The sequence below is a fragment of the Bombus vosnesenskii genome, unplaced genomic scaffold (genome assembly GCF_011952255.1).
Source record: "Bombus vosnesenskii isolate JDL3184/JDL3185 unplaced genomic scaffold, Bvos_JDL3184-5_v1.1 scf7180000013272, whole genome shotgun sequence".
In the NCBI taxonomy this organism is placed as follows: Eukaryota; Metazoa; Arthropoda; class Insecta; order Hymenoptera; family Apidae; genus Bombus; species Bombus vosnesenskii.
This window is the reverse complement of record NW_022882930.1, coordinates 6,912,669-6,934,878: the sequence shown is the minus strand read 5'-3', so window position 1 is coordinate 6,934,878 and position 22,210 is coordinate 6,912,669. Positions and strand designations below refer to the sequence as shown.

Below are 22,210 nucleotides of genomic sequence, written 5' to 3'. Positions count from 1 at the left end.
TTTTATTTGCATTATGATTTACTTATATATGATATGCAAATATATGACACTTGATATTATCAGCATCTGAAATGTCCTTTTCATCCAATACTTAAATATATAAAAGTGATATTACGTTGAGATAAGAAATACAAAAACAAAATTTATGTTCATCTATTTCGGTGCTATCTTTATAAATGAATCTTGATTGGTTCAAAATTTTTATTGATTTTTAGTATTTTTCTAATTTTTTTATCAAATGAAAAGGATGTTTTAGTCCAACGATATCAAATGTTGTATCTTATACAATTCAAAATAATAATCTTGGTCAGTTTGTGGTGCCAATTATTTTTATCTTTTGAACAGTAATCCACCGACAAGATTTGTCCTAAAACACAGGAAATCTATTATTGGCTCTCACTTGACTTCTAAGCACTGCTTCAATGAATTTACAGCATATGTCCCTTATTAATCTGAATGTCACGATTGCATTCTAATTATGTAATAAGTACACAAACCGTATTACGCGTGTCGCATTTAGATAGACGTTTAAATGATTAAATAAAAGCGATCGTGCGATTACCTCTAATTATGATTCTTGTAAGAATAGATATTTACATAGTCGAAAAGTACAGCCCACATGCGAAAATATCGAGCCATGCTCGAAACGCGTTACTAAAGACTGCCTTTTTGCTTCGAGGTCGCGTGAATTAGCATTTACATTAGGAAATATTCGCAAATAGTAAATGTACGATATTTGATATTTCGTGTAAATTTAGTTGTCGTTTTCAATTCGAGAATTGAATCGAATTTTCAAAAGTCTTATATTACTGTACAAAATATGATAAAGACAATCTATTAGCATAAAGATATTCATGTTTTCCAAGTATGATTGTATTATAATTTTATTCCAATTTTATTTTTTGAGATTGTTTATTTTTCTAGATCGCATATAACTGATCTTTTTTTTAAATATTATAATAAAGTAGCTACGATGACCTTTAGTAGGAAATTAAATCGAAAGTTAAATTCGATTCATACTTCTTATTGATCGACGACACATATTTAATAATATTTCATATGGCCTACTCAGTACCTAAAACACGAAGAATTATTTGACCAGGAGCACAATGGCAGAAAATAAAAATTGTACATGTATAGAGAACGCGTTTCAAGTAAAATTGGCTCGATCCTTTTGAGATTCATTTTTCTAGAAGTTATTCTATACAATTTACATGCGATTCTACTATTTGGAAACCATTTGCAAGGAGTTTCTAATATCTAATTGTAAAATGATTAATTACAAATCACAATGAGGAACCTCTACCTGCCGTACCGTGTATTGTATTGTTTCCTTTTGTGTACGTTATTCCGTAATTTTGTCGGATTAATTAAATCATAAGCTGACGATGGTTGGTGCAATCTATATGTCCCCTGTGATTTAAGTTCACGAAGAATTTGAGAAATCAGCGTTTTACAAATAATAAAAGATATTGTGAGTTTGGTGATCGGAGTCAGTTTTTATTCGCGTTAAATTCCCGTACAATTTCCAGGGCTTGAGATTCGCCTAGATGCAATCGAAGCGTGTACAACGAGTGCAACGACTCGAAAAGAGGCTAGAAAAAAATCATATATGGAATATGCGGATTTTTTTAAATCGATATTAGGATGAGAACACGGAGCTTTGTATGTACAACATTTTCACGAATAAAAATTTCTGTAAGTTACGGTCGATGTATTGCTCGAATGACCACCATACAGAACTAGATTGCCGTTGAAAGTTACCAAAGCATCTTTAAAATGAAATAAAGCAGGAAATTACGTATTTGAAATTACGTTCACGTATATAGCGTCTGAGAAGTATGTACTTAAAATTGTTGTTTACCAAGATATCCAAGCGCTATCGCTTTGGAAGTTAAAAACTGGAAAATTACCGCGACCGAAAAATTATATCGAAAGAAATCACTCTTCGAATTCTAAATGGGAAATAACGATATGAAGAAAGCTATACAATTTTAAATCACTCGCTTAAAACAAATAGCGTTAACACAAATGATATTCTAATTGTCGTTCAATCATCCGAAAGTTGTTTTATTCGCATTAAATTTAACGTATCATCATCCTTTGATGACCGTCGTCATTATCGCGTACGGGTCATAAACGTGAAATATTACAAACAGCAGTTTCGTGACCCATCAAATGGACGCGTCCGTGTTTCCGTGAACCACGTTCGTCGGCTCACACGTCGTTGCTTCTCTAATACTCTAAATTAGAACCTCTCTGGCGCGTCTCTCGCAACTCGACCGAGAAGGAGGCATAAGGTTCCTCAAAGTCGTATACGAGCTTCGTCGAACCGGGGGCAGGCGGGTTCATTCAGTTCAGACCCGCTAAAAAAGACCGTCGATCCGACACGATACGGAAGGGACAAGGGATTTCGCGGATATCCAAGCGTTCGAAGATATCGGGAATAAAGAGGCAAGAGCGGAACGAATCGCTTTAGTTGTAATGCGGATCACGGAGCATTATTTATTAATAGCAAAGCTGGTGTAGCCAGCGCAAGGGAGTGGCAGTGCCATGCTAAAGCGAGCGCGACAGCACCAGATCGTGGAACGGATCTTCGGATCTTTTCCCCGTTCCTCTCTTCCTTCCAACCTCCCACCCTTCCTCTAGCTCTTTCTCTTTCTCCTACGAGCCATCTCTGTTTCCTATCGCTCTCTTTTTCTCTCCTTCGCAGTTACACACTCTCTCGTTCTCCGTCTTTTCTCTTGGCTGGTAGGCCCCTCTTTTTCCACTCGTGTACCTCTTCGTCCGACCGAAGGGAGCTCTTTCTCTCGGTCCCTCCATGTGTTCTTCGGTCTCTCTGTGTTTTTCTCCCTTCTCCCATCGTGCCGCGGCGCACCATTCGTCCGGCGTTGCTCAAGCTTTCTCTTTCCGCTTCTCTTCCTTCTTGCTCTGTATTACGCTACCTTACCAACTCACTCGCTTTATCCATTGTCTCTCTCGCGTGCTTTGCTCGGCGAGCATTGTCGCGCTCCTGCTCGCGAGACAGCACGCCGTTGTAGGAGAGTGGATGAACGCTTTGTCGGCGCCCGCGGCTGAGATCAAACGCGCCGACCGCTTCCTCCTTCCCCCCACCCCCGCCCCGGCTCGACCAGCCCGTAATCCAGCCGAGGCTCTCTCTTTCCTCTCTCTCTCCCCTTCACGTCGCCGCCACCACCGCTACCCAACCCCCCTATCCCACGACCCTCCCCTTCCGACGAATCCATCCAGCAAAGGTACCCATAAACGCTCAGTCCCGGCCTGTTCTGGCCTGATGAGAGAAAAATCTCTGACGGGTAGCAACCACACACGTTCAGTCCGGGTTTGTCGGTCGCTGATTACACACCCACGGAAAAATAGAACGGGAAACCAGCGATAACGATAATTCCGCTTGAATGAACCACCACCACCATCACCACCACCCCTCGCTCTGACTAGGGGAAACACGCGCAAAGGAAACGAGTCTCATGTACTTATGTACGTTGGGACGGGCTAATTTTCATGAAGCAGGATGGAAGTTCCTCCTGAGTTTTGAACATCCCTCGTTATTCGTAAATCTTGGAGGATGCTCGGTCCAAGCCTGTGTCGCGACGTTAAGGCATACGATTAACGTTGATGTAGATTCTTAACGCTATGACCGATCTCGTAATTTAAAATCGCTGTTGCGTTTAATTGATAACTTGCTTCTATCTCTCGGTTTTATTCATCGCTGCGCTTACTTTCTATTTCAAAGTCTAAATTTGCACAGTCTGACCTGCTTACTTAGGAACTGAACACTAGTCATCTTTACCCGGCTGGATATCCGTCTTCTAACGTAGAAATAATTACATATTTGCGTAGTTGGATTTACAGTTACACAAGAATTTCGTTTCAACTCATCGATCTTTTATTACGATTAAACGAATGGTTGAATATTTATGAATAGTCATAAATGACTTCTTCGTATTGTTGATATATTTATTATTAAACAGTGTTACTCCAATCTCGAGTTATTCCAACCTATCCCGATATATATTTATTGTTACAAACTCTGTTCTTAAGCTTCTCAGTCGGCTTTTAAGAAGGCATTCCTACGTTTGGATTTTCTTCAAATTAGACATCTGTCAGACGCGAAGAGCGTACAACGAAACCGACGTCAGACTCGCCTGTTTCTCGGCACCGGCGTTGCTGCTCGCTTGCTTACCGCCGTGACTGCTGCTGTTGCTTCTGATGCTCGCGGCAAAACTGTATTATAGCCTTTCCTGTCGTATTCTGTCGTACGACGTCCTCCTTCGCCGACCTCCGTATACCTTCCACGATACCTTGCGATAAATACTCGCGCCGCTCTTTTTACACGTTACTGCCTAATTAGCGTAATTATAAGATCCGGTCGTGGACCTTCTTCCCTCTTTTATTTCTTCCTTTCTCCTCCTCATCTTTCCCTTCCTGTTTTTCTCCAGGATAGTCCAGTCGGGAGGAGAAAGAAAGACAGATCGATCGTTTCTGAAACGCAATCCAGGGGGAACATAAAGTTTAGATGATAATTTTAGTGGACTTTGCTGAGAAAATAAAACTGCTTATCTTTAATAATTCATAGAAGAAGAATATTTTGCTTTCGTTTCTTTCTTTTTAATACGAATGGAATGACGCGATTTCGAAGTAAATTCTTTAAATTACGACAAATTAAATTCTTCAGATTTCTATAATTTAATCTTTCTGATCACTCGTAAGTAGTATAAGGCTGCACTTTGGAGTTTCGACAAATATTGAAACGAAACGGTACAATTTCAGAACAGATGAATCATATTGTTCAAATTTCTCTGGTCGCCTATTACGATTTTGTGTAACACATAGAAGACTTTTGTATTTGAACAAAAATTGAAATTTAATTAAAAATACGTTAGATTTTAACAATCTGGTAATTACACAAATTTGTATCAACGATAGATCATTTCTTTCGTCGATGTTTAATTATCGCGTCGCTTAAAAGAAAAATTCCCGCGTGTATTTCAGTGTCGCCTAACATTATAATTCACGCGTACTACTTCCCCTCGCACGTTGAGTGTCAAGTGATGCGATGATAATGACCTTGCCGTGATGCATTTTGCGATATTTTTGTAACGGCAGAGATCCCTGCTGGAAAATTCGAATCAACAATCTAACATCATCCTGCGAGAACAATTGGGAAAATATACAAATTGATACGTTTGTATTCGAAACGAGTGCAATTGTATGAGAGGAACAAATAAAGTGAAAGATATCGCAATCGCTAGAAGACGATCATATCGAAATCATCATCTTTGACGTTCGAGAAACAAAGCCTGCAGCCAAGCTGAAGTGTCGTTTGATAACGAGTATCGAGATAACACAGCCTGGTAGCTTGGTAGCTAGGATAAGTGGTATTTACACTGTTCATTGCAAGATTGCTTTTTAACGAACCGTTCGAAGCAATCGAAAAATTGAGGAAGAACGTTCGATTAATCGTACATATTACAAATTTCAAGACGATATAAAATTTTGTAATTTAGACATTTGGCAAGCGTGACGATTACTATGAGAAACATCTAAAGCTCTCTGGTATTGCGATTTCTCTATTATATCGCACCCTACGGGAAAGCGCTTCGATAAATATATATCCCACTTCCCTCGATCTCACCCTATTCTTTTATTACCGGTAAGTCCCGACCGAACGATACTATGTAGCAGAATTTATGTTCACATTCACGGATCGCACGAGCAGTTCGATACGTCGATGACCGTATCGAAGAATGCACGACGTTTCCTATTTACCACCGCGTGTCGGCAATTTTCTTTAATAGTGGCAACAGCATCTTAGCCGGCGTGGCATATACACGTGGCTATTCGCACGTAACATTACATAATAACGCAAACGAAACGGACGCCCAGGCCAGACGACGTCGGTTTCGAATGGGAGAGAGACCATGCAAAAGCCGGCGCGGCGTGTCGCGTTCGCAAAGGAGCAGTCGTGGGCTCTCCTTTCTCTCCAGACGATAGGAAGACAGTTCACTGAAAACAGTTTATTATTAATAGATATGCCTTGGTTTCCCGAGCGAGTTGCCGGCTTTATTTCGAGGTTAGTCTGTACTGAGTTTTTGAACCGTACGTTTTATTCTCCTTGCTGCGTGGCCCTCCCTCCCTCCCCGTGCCCCTCCCCCTAGCCCCGGCCCGACCATTCCTTCCTCAGCCCCTGCTGAGCGGTTGTCGTTTTCCTTTTGCCTCCTCCCCTCTACTCTTCTCTTAAAAACGAGACTCGCCACCGACTTTCCGACAAAGGAATAAAGAAAAGAAACAACTAGCCACGCTACGCGGTTGAGGATGGCACGGCAAACCGTAGCACAGCACGGCATAGCGTGGCATGGTGGGTAGAGACTTTCCGTACAGGGAGAGCAAGGGGGTACTTGTCAAGCCAATGGCGCAGCTACTCAGGGGCCGTGTTTTTCGTTTTCCTGATTTATTGTTATTTCAACGATTCTGATTCTTTGAAACGTTATCGTACGAGCAAATTTTCGTTATATCTTTTATACGCAGGCGTTATCGTCTTCGTTGACGAAATACAACAGCTTTATCGACGATACGATATCGATGATACAACAAGAATTTCAATGTTTCACGTTGTTTGTTATTGATTTGATTTGTTCCAAGAAGGGAGTTACAATCGTTGTGCATATATATCGATTAGTATAAATTAGTTACAAGTTGGTGTAGACGTGGAAGATGAATATTAACAGATAAGTAGAAAATTGAATAACGATTTTGACAGAGAATTATGTTAACAAGAGACACGAAATACCGCTACTGGGTCTCGTGTGTACATGACAAAGTGCTTTTCGGTAAAGTTCATTCATTACATTGTCAAAGGTGACGCCTATGTTTCTTCTGAAACACCGCTAGGAGATAATAGCGTGCGGGTACAGTCTCCAAAAAGAGTATTTCCCATTTATCCCACTACACTACTACATTTATGCACTTTAACCTTGAATAATTGAAAAACAAATAGTAAAATGCTTAGGAAGCATGGCATTTATCTCGGCTTTCTCAAATTATGCTTAACTCGGGAAACGCTGTGAGTTTCCTTAAGCACACTGGGTATTGCCTATTAAAATTTAGAAAGTTATTAACAGTTACTCAAATTTTAGTTCCATTAAAACCATCTTAATTTCTGGCCTAATTATCATTCATCCTTAAGACGATAATTAAACGAATGTTTTTGTTACGTAGATCGCTAACAGAAGCAACAGAAGATGTTGTACGATAAATATTCCGCTATAACGTAGCGTCGAAATATTAAGAATAATTATCATTATCTCTGGTGGACGGAAGATTAAAGCGCGGACCAAGTAAAAACCAAAGATGACCCTAAACCATTACTCATCGGTTGAAGTTTGCCGCGACGGAAGGTACAGTAGTCTGGTTGTGCGCCATTCTGACGAATTACGGGATTCTAGCGACGACTTCGACGACGCGACAATCTCGCCCGCAGGAACGATTCGACGCCGGGTCCTTTCAGACAGGAGCCCCGTTTTTCCGAATCCTTTAAAAGCGACTTTCTCCGCGAGCGAATCGGAGCAACGTCCGCACGCGATCACCGACGCAAAAATCCGGCGAAGGTTTGTTTGCGACCGCGATAATCGAAATCCTTAGGAGGCCCCCGGTTCCCTTTTTACGCATGCCGTTCGACGTCGCGGCGTCGACATTTAGTGTCGTCGTAGACCACGTTGAACCATCATCGGCTTCTTTCAAAACCCCACCAGCCGTACGAAGCTATCCTTCTTTGCCTCTCTCATAGACCTTCGCTGGACAAAAAGGAAAGAGAGAAGATGAGGAGAAAAGGAAAGTATACGCGTGGTTAGTACGAGAAAACGAGTACGAAGGTAAAAGGAAGACGGGAGGGAAAGAGATGGAGGTAGAGCAAGAAGGTTATATAGGAGGAAGACGGAGAGAACACAGAAAATAGGATAGGAAACGTAGAAAAGGAAGAACGCGAGAAACAGAAAGAAAGGGAAATAGAGGAAGATGGAATTACGAGAAGAAGAAGGGAATAGAATAAGAGAGACGGCCGGTGTAGTTAGAAGGAGAAGAGGAAGGAAAGGAGACGGATTCGATGGAGTAACAGAGAAAAGCCGACGAAAAAGTGGCAAAGGGAGGGAGGTGAAAGAGAGACGGACAGAAAGAGCGTGAATCGGAGGTTCGGAGCCGCGCCTCCTACCTTCAGGGCCCATGTATCCACGGCTCGGCACTGTTGACGACGCAGCGCCCTATGGAAGGGGAAAGGGAATTACGGGGAACGTGGTTTAGGCAAGAACGATCGTCCGTAGTCGTAGTCGGGCCACGAGTCGAGCGATGTCGTGTGACCGACCTCTCTCGTCGCGACCGCGTTTCTTTCTCTTTCGTCGCTTTTACCTGGATTAAATTCGACACCGAGTGTTGTTCGTTTCGCAGCCACACGGCTGCCTACGTGCGTGTAACTGAAAGTCAGTGACAGGGGAACGAGCATGCGAGCACGAACGTTTCGCCTTTGCGTCGAAAGCACGATAAACAAAAGATAGAAAGAAAAAGACGAGAAAGTTGACTGGGCGCCGACTGGGTCGTAAGTCGTAACTTCAAACGCTGCAACCAACCCTCGAAAACACGTGTCGTTCGTTCGGTGCGTTGTCGCGCACGTCGATCGTTGTGTGATCAACCGATGTCGACCGACTGTTATCAGGAGAGTATGAAGTTCGCGGAAGTGTGTTTGTTTTCCAATTTCTAGCAGTGGCTACGGTGAACCGTGCACGGGGGAAATCGGGCACGACGAGAGAACGACGAATGATTGTCAGGTGAAAACACAGCCGTGTTTTTTAACATCGGATACGGCGATATTCGTCGATCGTCATAGTGACATACGGCTGGCTGTTGCGACGCGAAGGAACAGGAAGAATTTAATACGGTGACGAGTTTGGGAAGAAAAATAAAAGCAAAGTGGCGAAACAAGAAGCCTGGAAGGAAAGTGTGCGCAACGTTTGTGGATGCATGAGGGTCTCATGGCTACTGGATTCGTAAAGTGGTGGCGGGCAAGGTTCCTCGCTGGCTATAGACCCTTTTCTGGTAAGCTACTATGACGCCTCTCTGTCTTTCTCGCTATCGACTCTATTCGTCTACTTTTATCCATTCGACCCCCGCTTTTTCTTCCCTTATGTTTCTTTTTTGTCATATATACACTTCAAAATATCGATGTGCGTCGAAATCGCCGATGCATGGATAGATCGAGATATACCATATACGGATTTGTTCGGTCAGGGTCCGGTTATAGGCGTGATATTTTGCCCGAGTTGCGAGCCGCGTGGTGCGTGTTTCTCGATGATGCTACTGCAGTATGACAGAAGTGGATCCCACGTGGTGTTACGTCATACTTGCATTTTTCTTACCCGTTGATCTATAACCTTGTTCTGCTAAAAATTTGTCTGTTAACCGTCATTGGTTTCTTGCTTTTCGAACAATTTGTAGAGCTTTCGAATATTTTCTGACGCAATTGAACGATAAATATTTTTATTATTTTCCTTTTTTCTATTTCAATTAATTATTGAACGTCGCATCAACCACTTTTATGGGTTATTACCGACTCAGAGACGAAATTTACAGCTCGTTATACAGTTTGGTATTATCTGATATTATTTGGTATATATTTTATAAATTCATCGATGATTTTATACATTCTATTTAGACAATACGTCGTTATACTAGTTGTAAAATGTTTATGCAACGGTATATATTTATGAATGTTAAATATTAGTTGAAATATAGTTGAACGTGCAGTTACTTATTTGTAAACTGTAATAATAATACAAATATATGTTTTGTTTTATTGTTAGTTTCAAAAAGAGTAGATAGAAATAAATTGAATAGCGCTTGAAATACGCATTGACACTTATCATTTTTAGTTTCGTATGTGTAAAATATTGTAAGCGTGAAGATAAATATTTGAATGATTGATATTGATATCGAAGGCGGCACTCTATCAGCAAATAACTACTTTATCGTTACATGGTAACGATCTTTCAATAAACTAAAAAAACATTTACATAATATGTATAGATACTATAAGAAATAACATAGTCATTTTATAAATGCAAATAAAGATATGCGATGAAAAGAATGCGACATGTATTCTATCAAAAACCACTGATGAATTATTTTTATATTTTTTAACTATGATATTCTAAAGCGAAAGGTGACAAATTTTAATATTTACTATCTTACTTATTTAATTTTACTTATTTAGTTATTCGAAAAAAATTTCACTGCGAAGGGGATAACAGTTTCTCAGTTGTATAAATAACACTTAACATGTCATTAGTCTATAACTTTTAACACTTGTAAACCTACTTTAATGAAACAAACATAGCTATGTATGTTCCACCAGAAGCTAACATCTACTCGTAAGATGGAGGGTAAAAATAAAACGCGCTTCTAGTTAGCCGCGTTCCAGAATTCGAAAAATTTTAATTGATACAGATCTTCGTTCGCATCTTGCAAGTGGATCGTTCAGAAATAAAGAGTCGCTAGTTTAAATAACAGTTTAAAAACAGTAAATATTTCAATAAAAGTCAGCCATCCCATGATATTCGATAGAAAATTTATTCAAATTAATCATTTTATTCAGTATAATAAATATTACTCGTTATATCTCCATAACGTTTCACTTCTCATATTTTATATTCACTACAGACAAAATTAAATTTCATTTCATTCCGAATATTAGTATTACGTAATCTACGAATCGTCTCTTACGTTTGTCATAGTGCAAATCAAAGCCATGCAGACTCGCCGATTAAAAATTATCGTATTAAAGGAAAACAAAAATCAGAAAAAGACAGAAAAGAGAAGCAAAAGCAAGAATGAACTAACACAATATCTTTCCATGTCGTCTATTAGTCTATCTCTATCCTCCGTCCTACAGTCGCGTCGTTGGGAAGAGAAACTGATCGAAAATCGTGGAACAATTGCCTGGGTCCGTCTATGTATGGGTGAGGCGCGCGGCGCAGCGAATCCCGCTTTTGAAGATCGGCCGATCTCGGATTCTCTTGCGGCGTTCCTCTTTATGGGTGTTTTCTCTTGCGTCGCGGGGCAAAATTTTCATACGAGTCGAGAGCCGAACGAGTAGGAACAGGGAAAGCTGTTGCGTCGGCAAATGATAAAAGTTACGAGCCGAGCAAACAGAAAGGGGTGATATACAAAGAAGAAAGCAGAAGCCGCTTGTGTCCCGCTCTCCCGCTGCTTTTCATTCAAGAGGGCGCAAAAGCGGTACGGTACACACGGTATAAACACACGCGCGCGCTCTTTCGTACACAGCGTATATATAGTACTACAGACTACATATACACGTACTATAGATTATACACGTAGCTGCACGAGGGGGAGGGTCGCGCGTCAAGGGTGGAGTTTAATTATCGAGACCTTGCAAGTTCGTTACATACATTAGTCCGGTGGTTAGATAAAAGGCGTCCATGGCTATTCTCTATTCCTTTGATATCAAAGCAAAGATTCTCTCTCTCTCTCTCTCTCTCTGTTCCCTCTTTCTACCCGTTCCACTGTGGTCTTCGCTCTCCATCTCAGTTTCCCCTTGTTCTTCCTATGTTTCTTCCTCTTCTCTCTGTCACGCTCTTTCCTCTGTTTCTCTCTTTCGCTCTCCGCCATTCTTTGTCTCCCTTTTTTTTTCTCCCCCGGTGCGTTCAGTGTCTTGGGTCTTTAACGCTCGCCCCACGAAAGAGTTACGGGCGTAATTACCACACGGCAGGTATCATTATACGCGTATATGCGTCCGTTTCTTTATGCAGATACGATTATCCCGCTTTTTCTTCTCTTCTTCTCTCTTTTTTTTTTTTTTCTAATTTTTTGGTTTTGCTTTTTCCTTTTTCTCCGGTGTTTTCTTTTATCTCTGCCCTACTTTCGGTTTTCCTTGTCCCCCTTTCGTCATTTCTTTTCCCTTCCTCGTTCTCTTTTCTGCGCGCGTGTGCAAGCGTTTTCTCGTCGTTTTTTTCCCTCCTTTTTCATTCTTTTTCCTCCCGTTGGTCTCGAGTAATTGAAATTAGCGGCCGGCTTCGTTTATTACGAGTTTCGTATCGCTAATTATCGTTGCTTCGCGGTCCCTTTGATGCCGACGTTTTTAAGTATATATTTTACTGGAATCACGCTGCACCGGCTTAATGATGTATCGCGTGAATTAAGATAAAAGCGGAGGCTCCTCGAGACCGAAGAGACGGCCTACCATCGTAGAAGGGAAACGTGTAAACGGTGGCCAAAGCACTCGAAACATTCTCCGGCTACTCGGAACTCGAATCGCCGCGGAACTCGTTTTATCGAACCCCGATTATGTATTGAGCATTCCCTTAATATTTTGGTCGATTGCTCGGCCAACTTGCAACAGAATCCGATCCGAGTAGCTTAAATAATTCTAACGTTTAGCTATGTTACATTCGCGTAGTTGTATTTTAATTGGCACTGCAATATCTTTTTCTCCTTTTGCATTGTTTTATCGAGTCGAGAAAAAATATTATAGCAATGACAAGGAATTTAGTACTACAGTACGATGAAATACTAAAAAATGTTCAAGTACTAAAATAATATAAATTTAAAAATAAAAAATAAATTTAAAGGAACTGTACAAAATTTGTAAACGTTTACCTTTTCCGAAAGAAATGTTTATTTTTCTAAACTCTCGCACCTATTGCAAGACCCTCGTAAAATTCTAACGTGCATCTTCAATATTCATTGATCGATAGTCTGAGCAGTAATTGCTGACAGTTGTTAGAGCTTGTTCTTTTTACTATGGCTGGATGTCGGACGCATGTAGGACGGCCGCCTATTACAATCCATGAATTCCAAAAGAAATGAAAAGCTTTCCTTCTTAATTGAATTGCTTATTGCGTTGTACCGATCATTATGAAATAAGAGAAGTGTGCACCAATGTGTGTAACGCTGCGTTAAATTACACCTCCGTCGTTTCCTTATTTATTTATATTTTTATTATTGGATTTTGTTAATCATCATTGATATTGACAAATTAGTATCACGATTGACATTGTTTGATAAGATATAAAACAATTAAATTGACAAAGATAATAAGTTAAGTATCTTTTTCAGAGATAGTTTCCATGTGTTTCGTAAGAAGGAAAGAAAGATGAAACGTTTTTTTATATCGACGTTCAATTTCCTAACTTTCGATATGTGTATACGAAATTCCTAGATATAGAAAATCCTTCGAACAGTCGTCCCTACGTGTGTGGCGAGGTCCATTAGATAAAATCTTTACTTAAGATTCTCTTTTCCTTTTACGTTGTGGGTGGGAAAGAGGTCGTTCCAAATTTATTGCTCCCTATCACTCCTTTACATTGATCTCGCCATTCAAATCTTATCGTTGTACATTTACCACCAACGAGTATACGAATTAACACCTTCTTACTACTACTTACAACTACTACTAATAAATAACTATTTTTATTAGCGAACTTGGCAAAATTGTTTGTACGAAAAATTATATTATAAAAGTTCGAAATTTTATTTTGCCAATTTTCGAATATTCCTCGATCTAGAATTTGCATATCTTACAAGTACAGGTATTACATATGGAAACATTCTATGTAAATAATAATAATAATAATATTCTAATCTGTCTAATATTCTGTCTAATAATATTCTATCGAATACACAGCGTATAAAACATTTTATATTTAATTGCATAGTTTATTCGATCCAACCATCCAGGAAATATATTTAAACGATGCACATTTGCTCCAAAGCGTCGGTGAAAACTTTAGAAATTTTGTAAAAAGCGGCGCTCCATGTACCGCATCATGGCGGCGGACGTGTCGTGTTTCGTAGATGCTCATTTATGTATGGTAGTTGCGCAAAGATATCTTTTCAGTATTTCATTTCGTAGAACGCTTTTACACAGGCGTCTAGGTAACGGTAAACGGCAGTGTAATGCAGACACATTAAAGATACATTACACTTCCTTCGGCGAGTGTGCAAAACGTTTCTGAAATAAACGCTGGAAATGGATGTGTTCTCGCCATCCCTTTCAGTGGAACTTTCGTTAATTCGTTCGCTCGCTCGTTCGCTCGCACCGCGCGAATAATTTCGGCCGAGCAATAGACCGAATGCATTAAAGATAATTGCGCTTTTATGCACGGAATCCGGTCTCTCTGTAATTATGAAACAGCAACCCTTTGATCTGTAATTTACGCGTTTAAACGCGTTCGCATCCATCAATTTCTAGACACGCTTCCGCCGATTAAAATTTTTCCTCTGTCATTTTTTGCTCAATTTTTCAAATCTTTTTAACGTCGTCGACTCTTTCTGTGTTCACCTTATTTTCGTGCCGATCTTCTATTTATTTTGTTTCTTGTCTATATTAGCTGTTGCTTCTTTTCTTGTTTTAAAAGTCTTGTAGCATAGATCGAGGCACGTAAACAATGATCTCGTTGGATTCGATTTAATGTGAAAGAAACGTGACCGTGAGATAGGTTTGACGATCTGTTGTATTTATTTCTGGTGATTCGAAGTTACATCCCCTTGAAAATAGTCCGAAAATACTTCCTACACTCCGTAACTTAAGTACCGAGTGGCACTCAGAAACTGACTATAAATATAGGCTTTACCGTGGAGGATGTTACTTTGATACCTTTGAGATTCTGACTTTTGTTTACGAGCGACGCCGCCGCTCGACCGTAGATAACAGTTTCATTCCCTTTGATGAGAACTTCATGCAACTTAAAACAAAGCTACGAAGAGGAATATGTTTAACGAGCTAGCGTAAAACGAGTAGAACCACTCTGATCTTATAATTATATTAAGCTTCGTTTTCATAAAACCAACATCTCATTTAAAATAAAATTTCATTCGTTAAAATATCAGTGTGATATCCACTTGCGTGGATATCGACGATTATTATACAACGTACGATCTCACTTGCGTAGGATTTTTCATAGCTTTCGTCGCGGTTTATCATAAGATAGTTAGAGGCTGGTGTTAAAATATCGGTTAAATCTTGGTCCGTCCATTATTACTGACAAGTTAACGATCGTTTGGTTACAGTGGTTGGTAATACGGAAGGCAGCGACTCGGAGGAACTTCTTGGCGGTATCTCGGCACCTCGTAGCGGTTCGCCACCGGAATCCCAGCCAATTCTATTAGAAACAGAGGCACCACAGGTCGCGGTTGACGCTTCCACCAGTCCTACGCCGGCCACCGGAAATGACGAGCAGCCGAGTGCTAGTACAACGAAGCAACTCAGTTTCGAGGTATTATTAACTCCCTTGCTTGTTAAAGAGGAAACAATAAAACAATATGTTGTTGTATTTAAATTTCAACAACTTTTTTTCTAAATTAATCCTCGATTAACCCTCTAACGTTACGTTTAATCTTTCATTGGGAACGTAAAGATAGTAGATCTTTTAGAACAAATTTTCATCTCCTAAGAGATTGAACTTATCTTATTATACAACGTAATCGATCCTTACAGCAAAACATTGGATCCTTTGTGATTCAAACTCGGTATAAAATATATTCTTTTCAGCTATAATTTAATATATGTATCTAAGCACCTTATCGAACTTACTAACTTATCGCGATAAGATACAAATGGAAGATAATAATAAATTAATATACAGGGTGGTTGGTAACTGGCGGTACAACCGGGAAAGGGGTGATTCTACGCGAAAAAAGAAGTCGAACATATAGAATAACAATTTTTCGTTCGAGGCTTTGTTTTCGAGAAAATCGACTTTGAATTTTGACTCGGTACGCGCGCACTTTATCGCGTCTCGTTATAACGGATCTCACTGTACATCGTTGTCTCGATGGAAAAATTAAAAAAGAATTTCTTTTATTCTATATTTTCGACTTCTTTTTTCACCCCCTTTCCGCTTGTACCACTAGTATACCAACCACCCTGTATACGATACACGTAATATATAGAATCAATAATAAAATATTGCTGAGACCGCAGACTCTGCACGATTTACATATTCCAAGTAATAAAATATCTCGTCCCATTTCTATTTATCATTGATTTGAAACTTTTATTACTGAACTGTTGGTCCGGTTGCAGGAATTCGAATGCGACGTTTCGGTAGCGGAGGGTGACCGAAGACGGCAAGAATTCTCATTCACCCTGTACGATTTCGACGGCCACGGGAAGATAACAAAAGACGACATAGCCGGCCTGGTTACTACCATTTACGATACTCTGGGCGCTTCTATCCAGGTACCACCGTGCGGCAGTAAGACGATTAAGGTGAAATTGACTGTGTCGCCAGATCAGAGAACCAGCCAGACGCGATCGGCTGGCGGCTGTTTGAACGCGTCCACGCAGCCGGCTGCTGCTACGAGCTTTTCCGGAAATTCGTCCTGCTGCCATTTAAAGCACGCGTCCTGCAACAATGCCGGGACCCATACTGGCGCGCATGGTTTACGTAGAGTTCCTAGAAGGAGGAGGGTGCCACGACACCGTTGCCAGGTAAGATTGATGCCCCTACGAGGCGAGGATTCGAGGCTTTGGGTTTTTATGGAGCCGCGTCTCTTCTTTCGTAACCCGACAATTCTAGAAGCTAGTGGCGGATTTATCATTTCTGCCTTTCGAGATTTATCGTTCGCGGGATAGGAGGGGGGTCTGTTCCTTCTGATTCTTTCTTTATCCGTTTTTCTCCCCTACCCCCCCTTTTTTTTTATTTTTATTATCGATGTTGGACAGATGTAACAGGGTTCCTCGCGGATTGCCTTTTTATTGTCGGGGTGTTCGAACTCTCGGAATTCTGAATGAAACAGCTGCGCGTCGTTGTATGGTAGTTATTTGAATCTTGGAATATAAAGAAGATAGGTTTGTGATAGGAATTTTTATATTTTAATGTCAAAGGATGTCAGATTAACGCGTAGGACAATATGTACATATCGATAAAGATATGTTTTATGTAGCATACGACAAACATCAGAAAGTGTTTGTATATTTGTTAAATGATGTTATTTGTAAGTAATATTACACGTTCGATAAATCGAAATATATTATTTTTATATGCTGTTTTAGAACGAAGAGAAGGAGGTGGATACCCACAGCGAGGATGACGGTGAAAACGCACGAACAAATCGAATAAAGCAGGAGGAATTACGCAAAAGGGTGGGGCCCGTGCCTCATTTACCATCACCCTATTCCAATAGCTCCGAGGGTGATATTAGCGATGACAGTGATGTTTCTCCCGCAGTTTCCCCCTTGACGCCACTTCTCACGACTAATCAGCGAAAACGCAGTGGTGCCCTACAAAGGCAACAGCTCTTGGAAATTATTCAGGCGAACATGGAAAAGAATAATCTCAGTTTTCATACATCAAGGTACGTCTTTCGCGTTCAATCGCATGGAAAATCGCGTGACGTGCTCTCGAAGAAAAGGAACTATAGCGCAAATAAATACATATTTCGTACAGAGATTCCTAACAAGATTGTTCCATTTCAGTAGTCTTATCTACATTTTCTGATATCTTGCCTAAATATATATCGCGCGTGTTATGTATAGGATACATAATACAGATAATTTTTAACGAGTTAAATCGATCTTTTCTTAGAATCTATTTTTTTTTTGGCAGTATTCGCAAAAATCCGCGATATATTTACGTAAAATATTTCCTTTTCCATCGGTAAGATTTCTTTACGTTAATATCATCGACCGAATATATGCTATAATAACAATTAAATTCGCAATTGTTATTTGCTGTTCGCTTGAAGAAAGTAACAATAAAAATATAACGCTTCTGACACACCAGGAAACGACATCAGAACGAGCAACTGCGCATTCCATCCCAAGCCCCGCACGTCGAGACTTCACCTCACTACAATCAAGATTGTCGTTCACCATCGGAATCTCGGCCCACGGCGACAGCTTACCATAAGCCTACTCGGGAAAAGCCTCAGGGTTTCACGTCGTTCTCCAAGGTACCTGCGAAGCATAGGGGGAATCTGAGGAAGACGCGTGCACACTACGGACTTCAGAGGAATAACACGACGGTGCAACCGCCACGAGCATACGTTCAACCTCAAGTTCTACCGAGAAATGTGATCAGCCCGAACGTCTATACGGATCAACAAACCACTGCGCCAGCTAACGCGAATCGTAATGGCGGCAATCTGATATCGAACAATCAGCACCCTATTAATCAAACTCCGACCAACAATCATAACGTTCAGCGTAGCGAGACGCAGTTTGGTCAAACGCCTCAACAGTGTGGTAAGTCGAGCAAGAAACATCAACTGAAGCATGCGACCAGGGAACAGGATCAGGCCAGAGCTATGGTCCAAGTCGTTCGTTGGTTGGAACGAGAATTTTCGCAGAACGCCGCTGCGAGCTCCGGTAGGAAGCACGTTCACGAACATATTCATCATCATTACCATCATTACCACACGGAGGCGCTTGTTTGATTCGTTCTTCGTTCGAGGAGCTTTTGCGCGAATGTAACGAGATTCTTTGGTGATTGCATTAGTCCTCGAGCGATAGGGTGGAGACTGAGTGATCTGTGCTGTTCTTTAAAAGATTTTTTTCTGATTGCCGGCTGTCAGAAATCAGTCGATTGATCTATTATTATTTAGCTGTAGGGTCGACCGTTGGAAATTTAAAACTATAGTCTGTTTTCTTCTGTTTTTACACATCCCTACGATAATTATTGTATCTAGTGATTGAAATGAATATTTCACAGTTAGAATAGAAATCGAATTCAGTCGTTCATCCTATGATTTTCGAGGATCAGTGTAGTAAAAAACACCTACAGCCAAACTTTTGTTCATCTATTCCTACACTTTGCGGTTTGTACATTTTTATTCGCTCGAATGTACTGAGTTCCTGCGTAAATTTTAATTCCGAAATATCGAGATATTCTAATGGAAGTTACGAAGATCACTGCCATGTTTCGTTCTTTTTAGAAAGAAGGTATTATCGAACCCGATTTTAACATAGTCGATCAATAACGAACCAAAGCGCACTTTTTAAAAATGGATACTCGAATAGCTTTGGATCATTGTAAGTATCGACTAAGCAATGTATCGAGAAGTTTTATTCTTGAGACATGTAATCCTGTTTATATTTTAATTATTTATCGTATGGTATAAGACGATCTTTCCTCGTTTACGTTTTCAATTTCCAGAGCAAGGGATATGTGTATCTTCCTCAATTTGTAATAGTATTACAAGTGAACGAAGAAAATCTAAGATGATGAAAATCTAGATGATACCAATGATCTATTACTATACCGAAGTGCTTATTACGAAGGTTGTTATTTCTGAAATTTTTACAACGTCTCGCTACTGTAATGCTCGATATTTATAGTCACACGCATACACAATAGTGATTCGTTTTTGTACATAATCGTGTGTAAAATATGAACGAAGTTCGACGATTTTATACAATTCTTTAAACCGACTTTTAATTTATTAAAAGGAAATGCTTTTAGTTTTCCTTCGAACTCGAATCACGTACAAAATCGTACAAAATCCTCCATTTTAATTTACGTGGCTTTTACATATTTTAGTACAAAGTGTAAAGATTTGTTCTACAGAGAAATTTTATTATAATCCGACGAACATACAAACTGTTTTGATTACTATAACAATGATTTTAAAACAATTTACTCAATTAATTTATAATGTATAATGTCACTTTAGACGGAACAGTATTAGTGCGTAACAATAACGTAACCACTATACAGAATAAAGTTGCCTAGCGAGAGCATGAATTGAATTTCTAAAAATTACATACGTATGCAAAGTAGAAAATCACGAGAACTAGAAATATTTTAAAGTTCGTGGCGTTGAATAAATACGAAAATAACACTAAATAATAAGAGACAAAGTGCTTTTCTGACTAGAGCTTTCTTGCTGAAGGTATGAGCAAAACCTCAAGGAGAATGCCCAAGATCTTATCTTGAACGTTAAGCGTTTTAAAATAACTTTTCTCGGACACTTTCCTTGGAACAATCTGTAATTCGACGAAATGTATTTATTTAACTGAGCTATGAAATAAGAAAATTGTAGATAAATATTTAGTCAAAGTGTCAGGAATATTGGCTGATTGCAAAACTTTGAGCAAGTAACAATTTTTGTTACTTAGCGGATAAATATTTATTGAAAATAATGAATGACTCGTTTCATAAATCAATTGAAATCAATCAGCTAAATTTTCTTAATAATTCGATTTTACTCAGAAAATTGATTTAAAGAAAGGAGAGAGAAAGATATATCTGCAAAGGAAGTAAAATTTATTGATCTAAAAACATATATAAGAAGATAACTTTTATAGAATATATTAAAGCGTTTGCAGTCATTCAATATCTTCCTTGATCTGATATTCAGCGTTGTAATTTTTACGAAAACTTTTTTTTCTCGTAACGATTACATCGCAAATCGATGGTGCTTCTATATTCCAACGAATACAATAGTATGCCCCGTAATGGCGTTAATCATTACTTCATTGTATTTATACAATATTTCTCGACAATACAAGAAAGTATTAAGGTAATGTAATCATAAGGAAACAATTATGAAATTTACAATTCTGTACGCTATATTTCCAATTATTGTTTCAATTCTGTAATTCACAAATGACGAAGTCTTGGTAGGAAAATATGCGATGGCACGGAATTTTTGTTGTAGCAAAATCTTTATGTGTATATAATCTTTCTGTTATATAGACTATCGCTGATAATTATTTGAGATGCGACACAACGATAAAAACTACATAAAGTAAATTCATTGAGAAAGAAATAATTTACTACAAAAGTTTTTATATCTTTTTATTATCGAATAGTTCGTTATTGAGGATTTGATTAAAACACATAAAGTTTTTGAAATAATTACCACTGATGTAATAAATTTAACCCAAGCGTATGAGTGATAAAAATATTATGATGTCAGAAATTAATGTCAAGAATTATTATACGTATCTTTTGAGGCGTAACATTGAACATGCATAAGATTTTCACAAAAAAAAAAAAAAAAAAGTGAAGCTGAAAAGAACGGACTTGTTAAGAGTGCCTTGTCATATCTCTGTTACTACGCAAGTATTAATTATCGAATCTCAATGTACGAAAACACTTCCTTGAATTTCGATGGACCCATTTATTATTAACGCAGCTACAATTATTTTCACTAGCAGTACGTTATTAAGCTACGTATTTCTTTATATTAATTTGGAAATGCATGATGCTTAGAATCTAACAACTGGAATTGTTACGGATATTTTTCTATCGGAGTACTCGAGGAAAAAAGGATTATAATTATAATATTTATTAATTACAATAGATATTACTAACAATACGATTAAACTATGACAATTGCTACTTTGTACATTTATAAATCTTGGATGGTGGTGCTGTCCAGCGACATGTAATTTTATATCGATCTTTGTAATCATTGTAGATATTTTGTGTAATGTATTTTTTATTGATATTTATTAAAAACACATTTTGATACTACATCATCGGAATTCATTATGGAATTCATTCACTCCAGGGTGTTTCATAAAGAAAACCAATAAAATTTCGACATTATTTTCACTTCTCTATGTGCGCTTCTTTTCTACCTCCATATTTTATTCTCATATTTGTAAAGAGGTTTTCGAAAGTCGGTTGAAATCATGGAACGATAGAATGATAAAAATATATCTTTTAATTGCATCGCGAATAAATTTTGTAAATGCTGCCAATTTTCCTTTAGTGTCTGCAACTAAAACCAGAGGGATGGATGTTTAATATTCCTTTTAAATTGTTATAACAGAGAAGAAATGAGTGTCCATGCTCGTAGTACCAGTTGTTTCACAGTACAGCTGCTGCACCATACGGCCAAGTGCTAAAGATGGCAAATACTAGCATATACAAGAACCTATAAAATTAGGGATCTGCCATGTTTGGTTGCACGTTAGCATGTACAAGAACCTATGTATTTAATAAAGTCAGGGATCTGCCCTGTTTGGTTGCACTAGTGTAATATCGTGGACAAATGGTCTACGAAATATAGGGTGAACTATATTGTACCATATTGTATTGAATCATATTGTTGTAAACTATTAGTTGTGAGTTGTGAATGAACTATTTAGTTATCTTAGTTATAGTATATTATTCTATTTAGTTCACGTTAAATAACCATCATTTCCTGTTTAATCCATCGTAAATAGATCTATCGA

The 22,210-nt window shown here is 38.9% G+C and overlaps 1 protein-coding gene across 1 annotated transcript; it reads left to right on the top strand.

Moving 5' to 3' along the window:
• The first annotated feature begins 7,563 nt into the window (after nucleotides 1–7,563).
• On the top strand, nucleotides 7,564–21,505 carry LOC117231291. The gene is made up of 5 exons (XM_033489608.1): nucleotides 7,564–9,102; nucleotides 15,091–15,296; nucleotides 16,106–16,513; nucleotides 17,078–17,379; nucleotides 17,808–21,505. The coding sequence occupies exons 1-5, from the start codon at nucleotides 9,024–9,026 to the stop codon at nucleotides 18,457–18,459; spliced, it is 1,647 nt and encodes a 548-aa protein (XP_033345499.1). The 5' UTR covers nucleotides 7,564–9,023; the 3' UTR covers nucleotides 18,460–21,505.
• The last annotated feature ends 705 nt before the right edge of the window (nucleotides 21,506–22,210 follow it).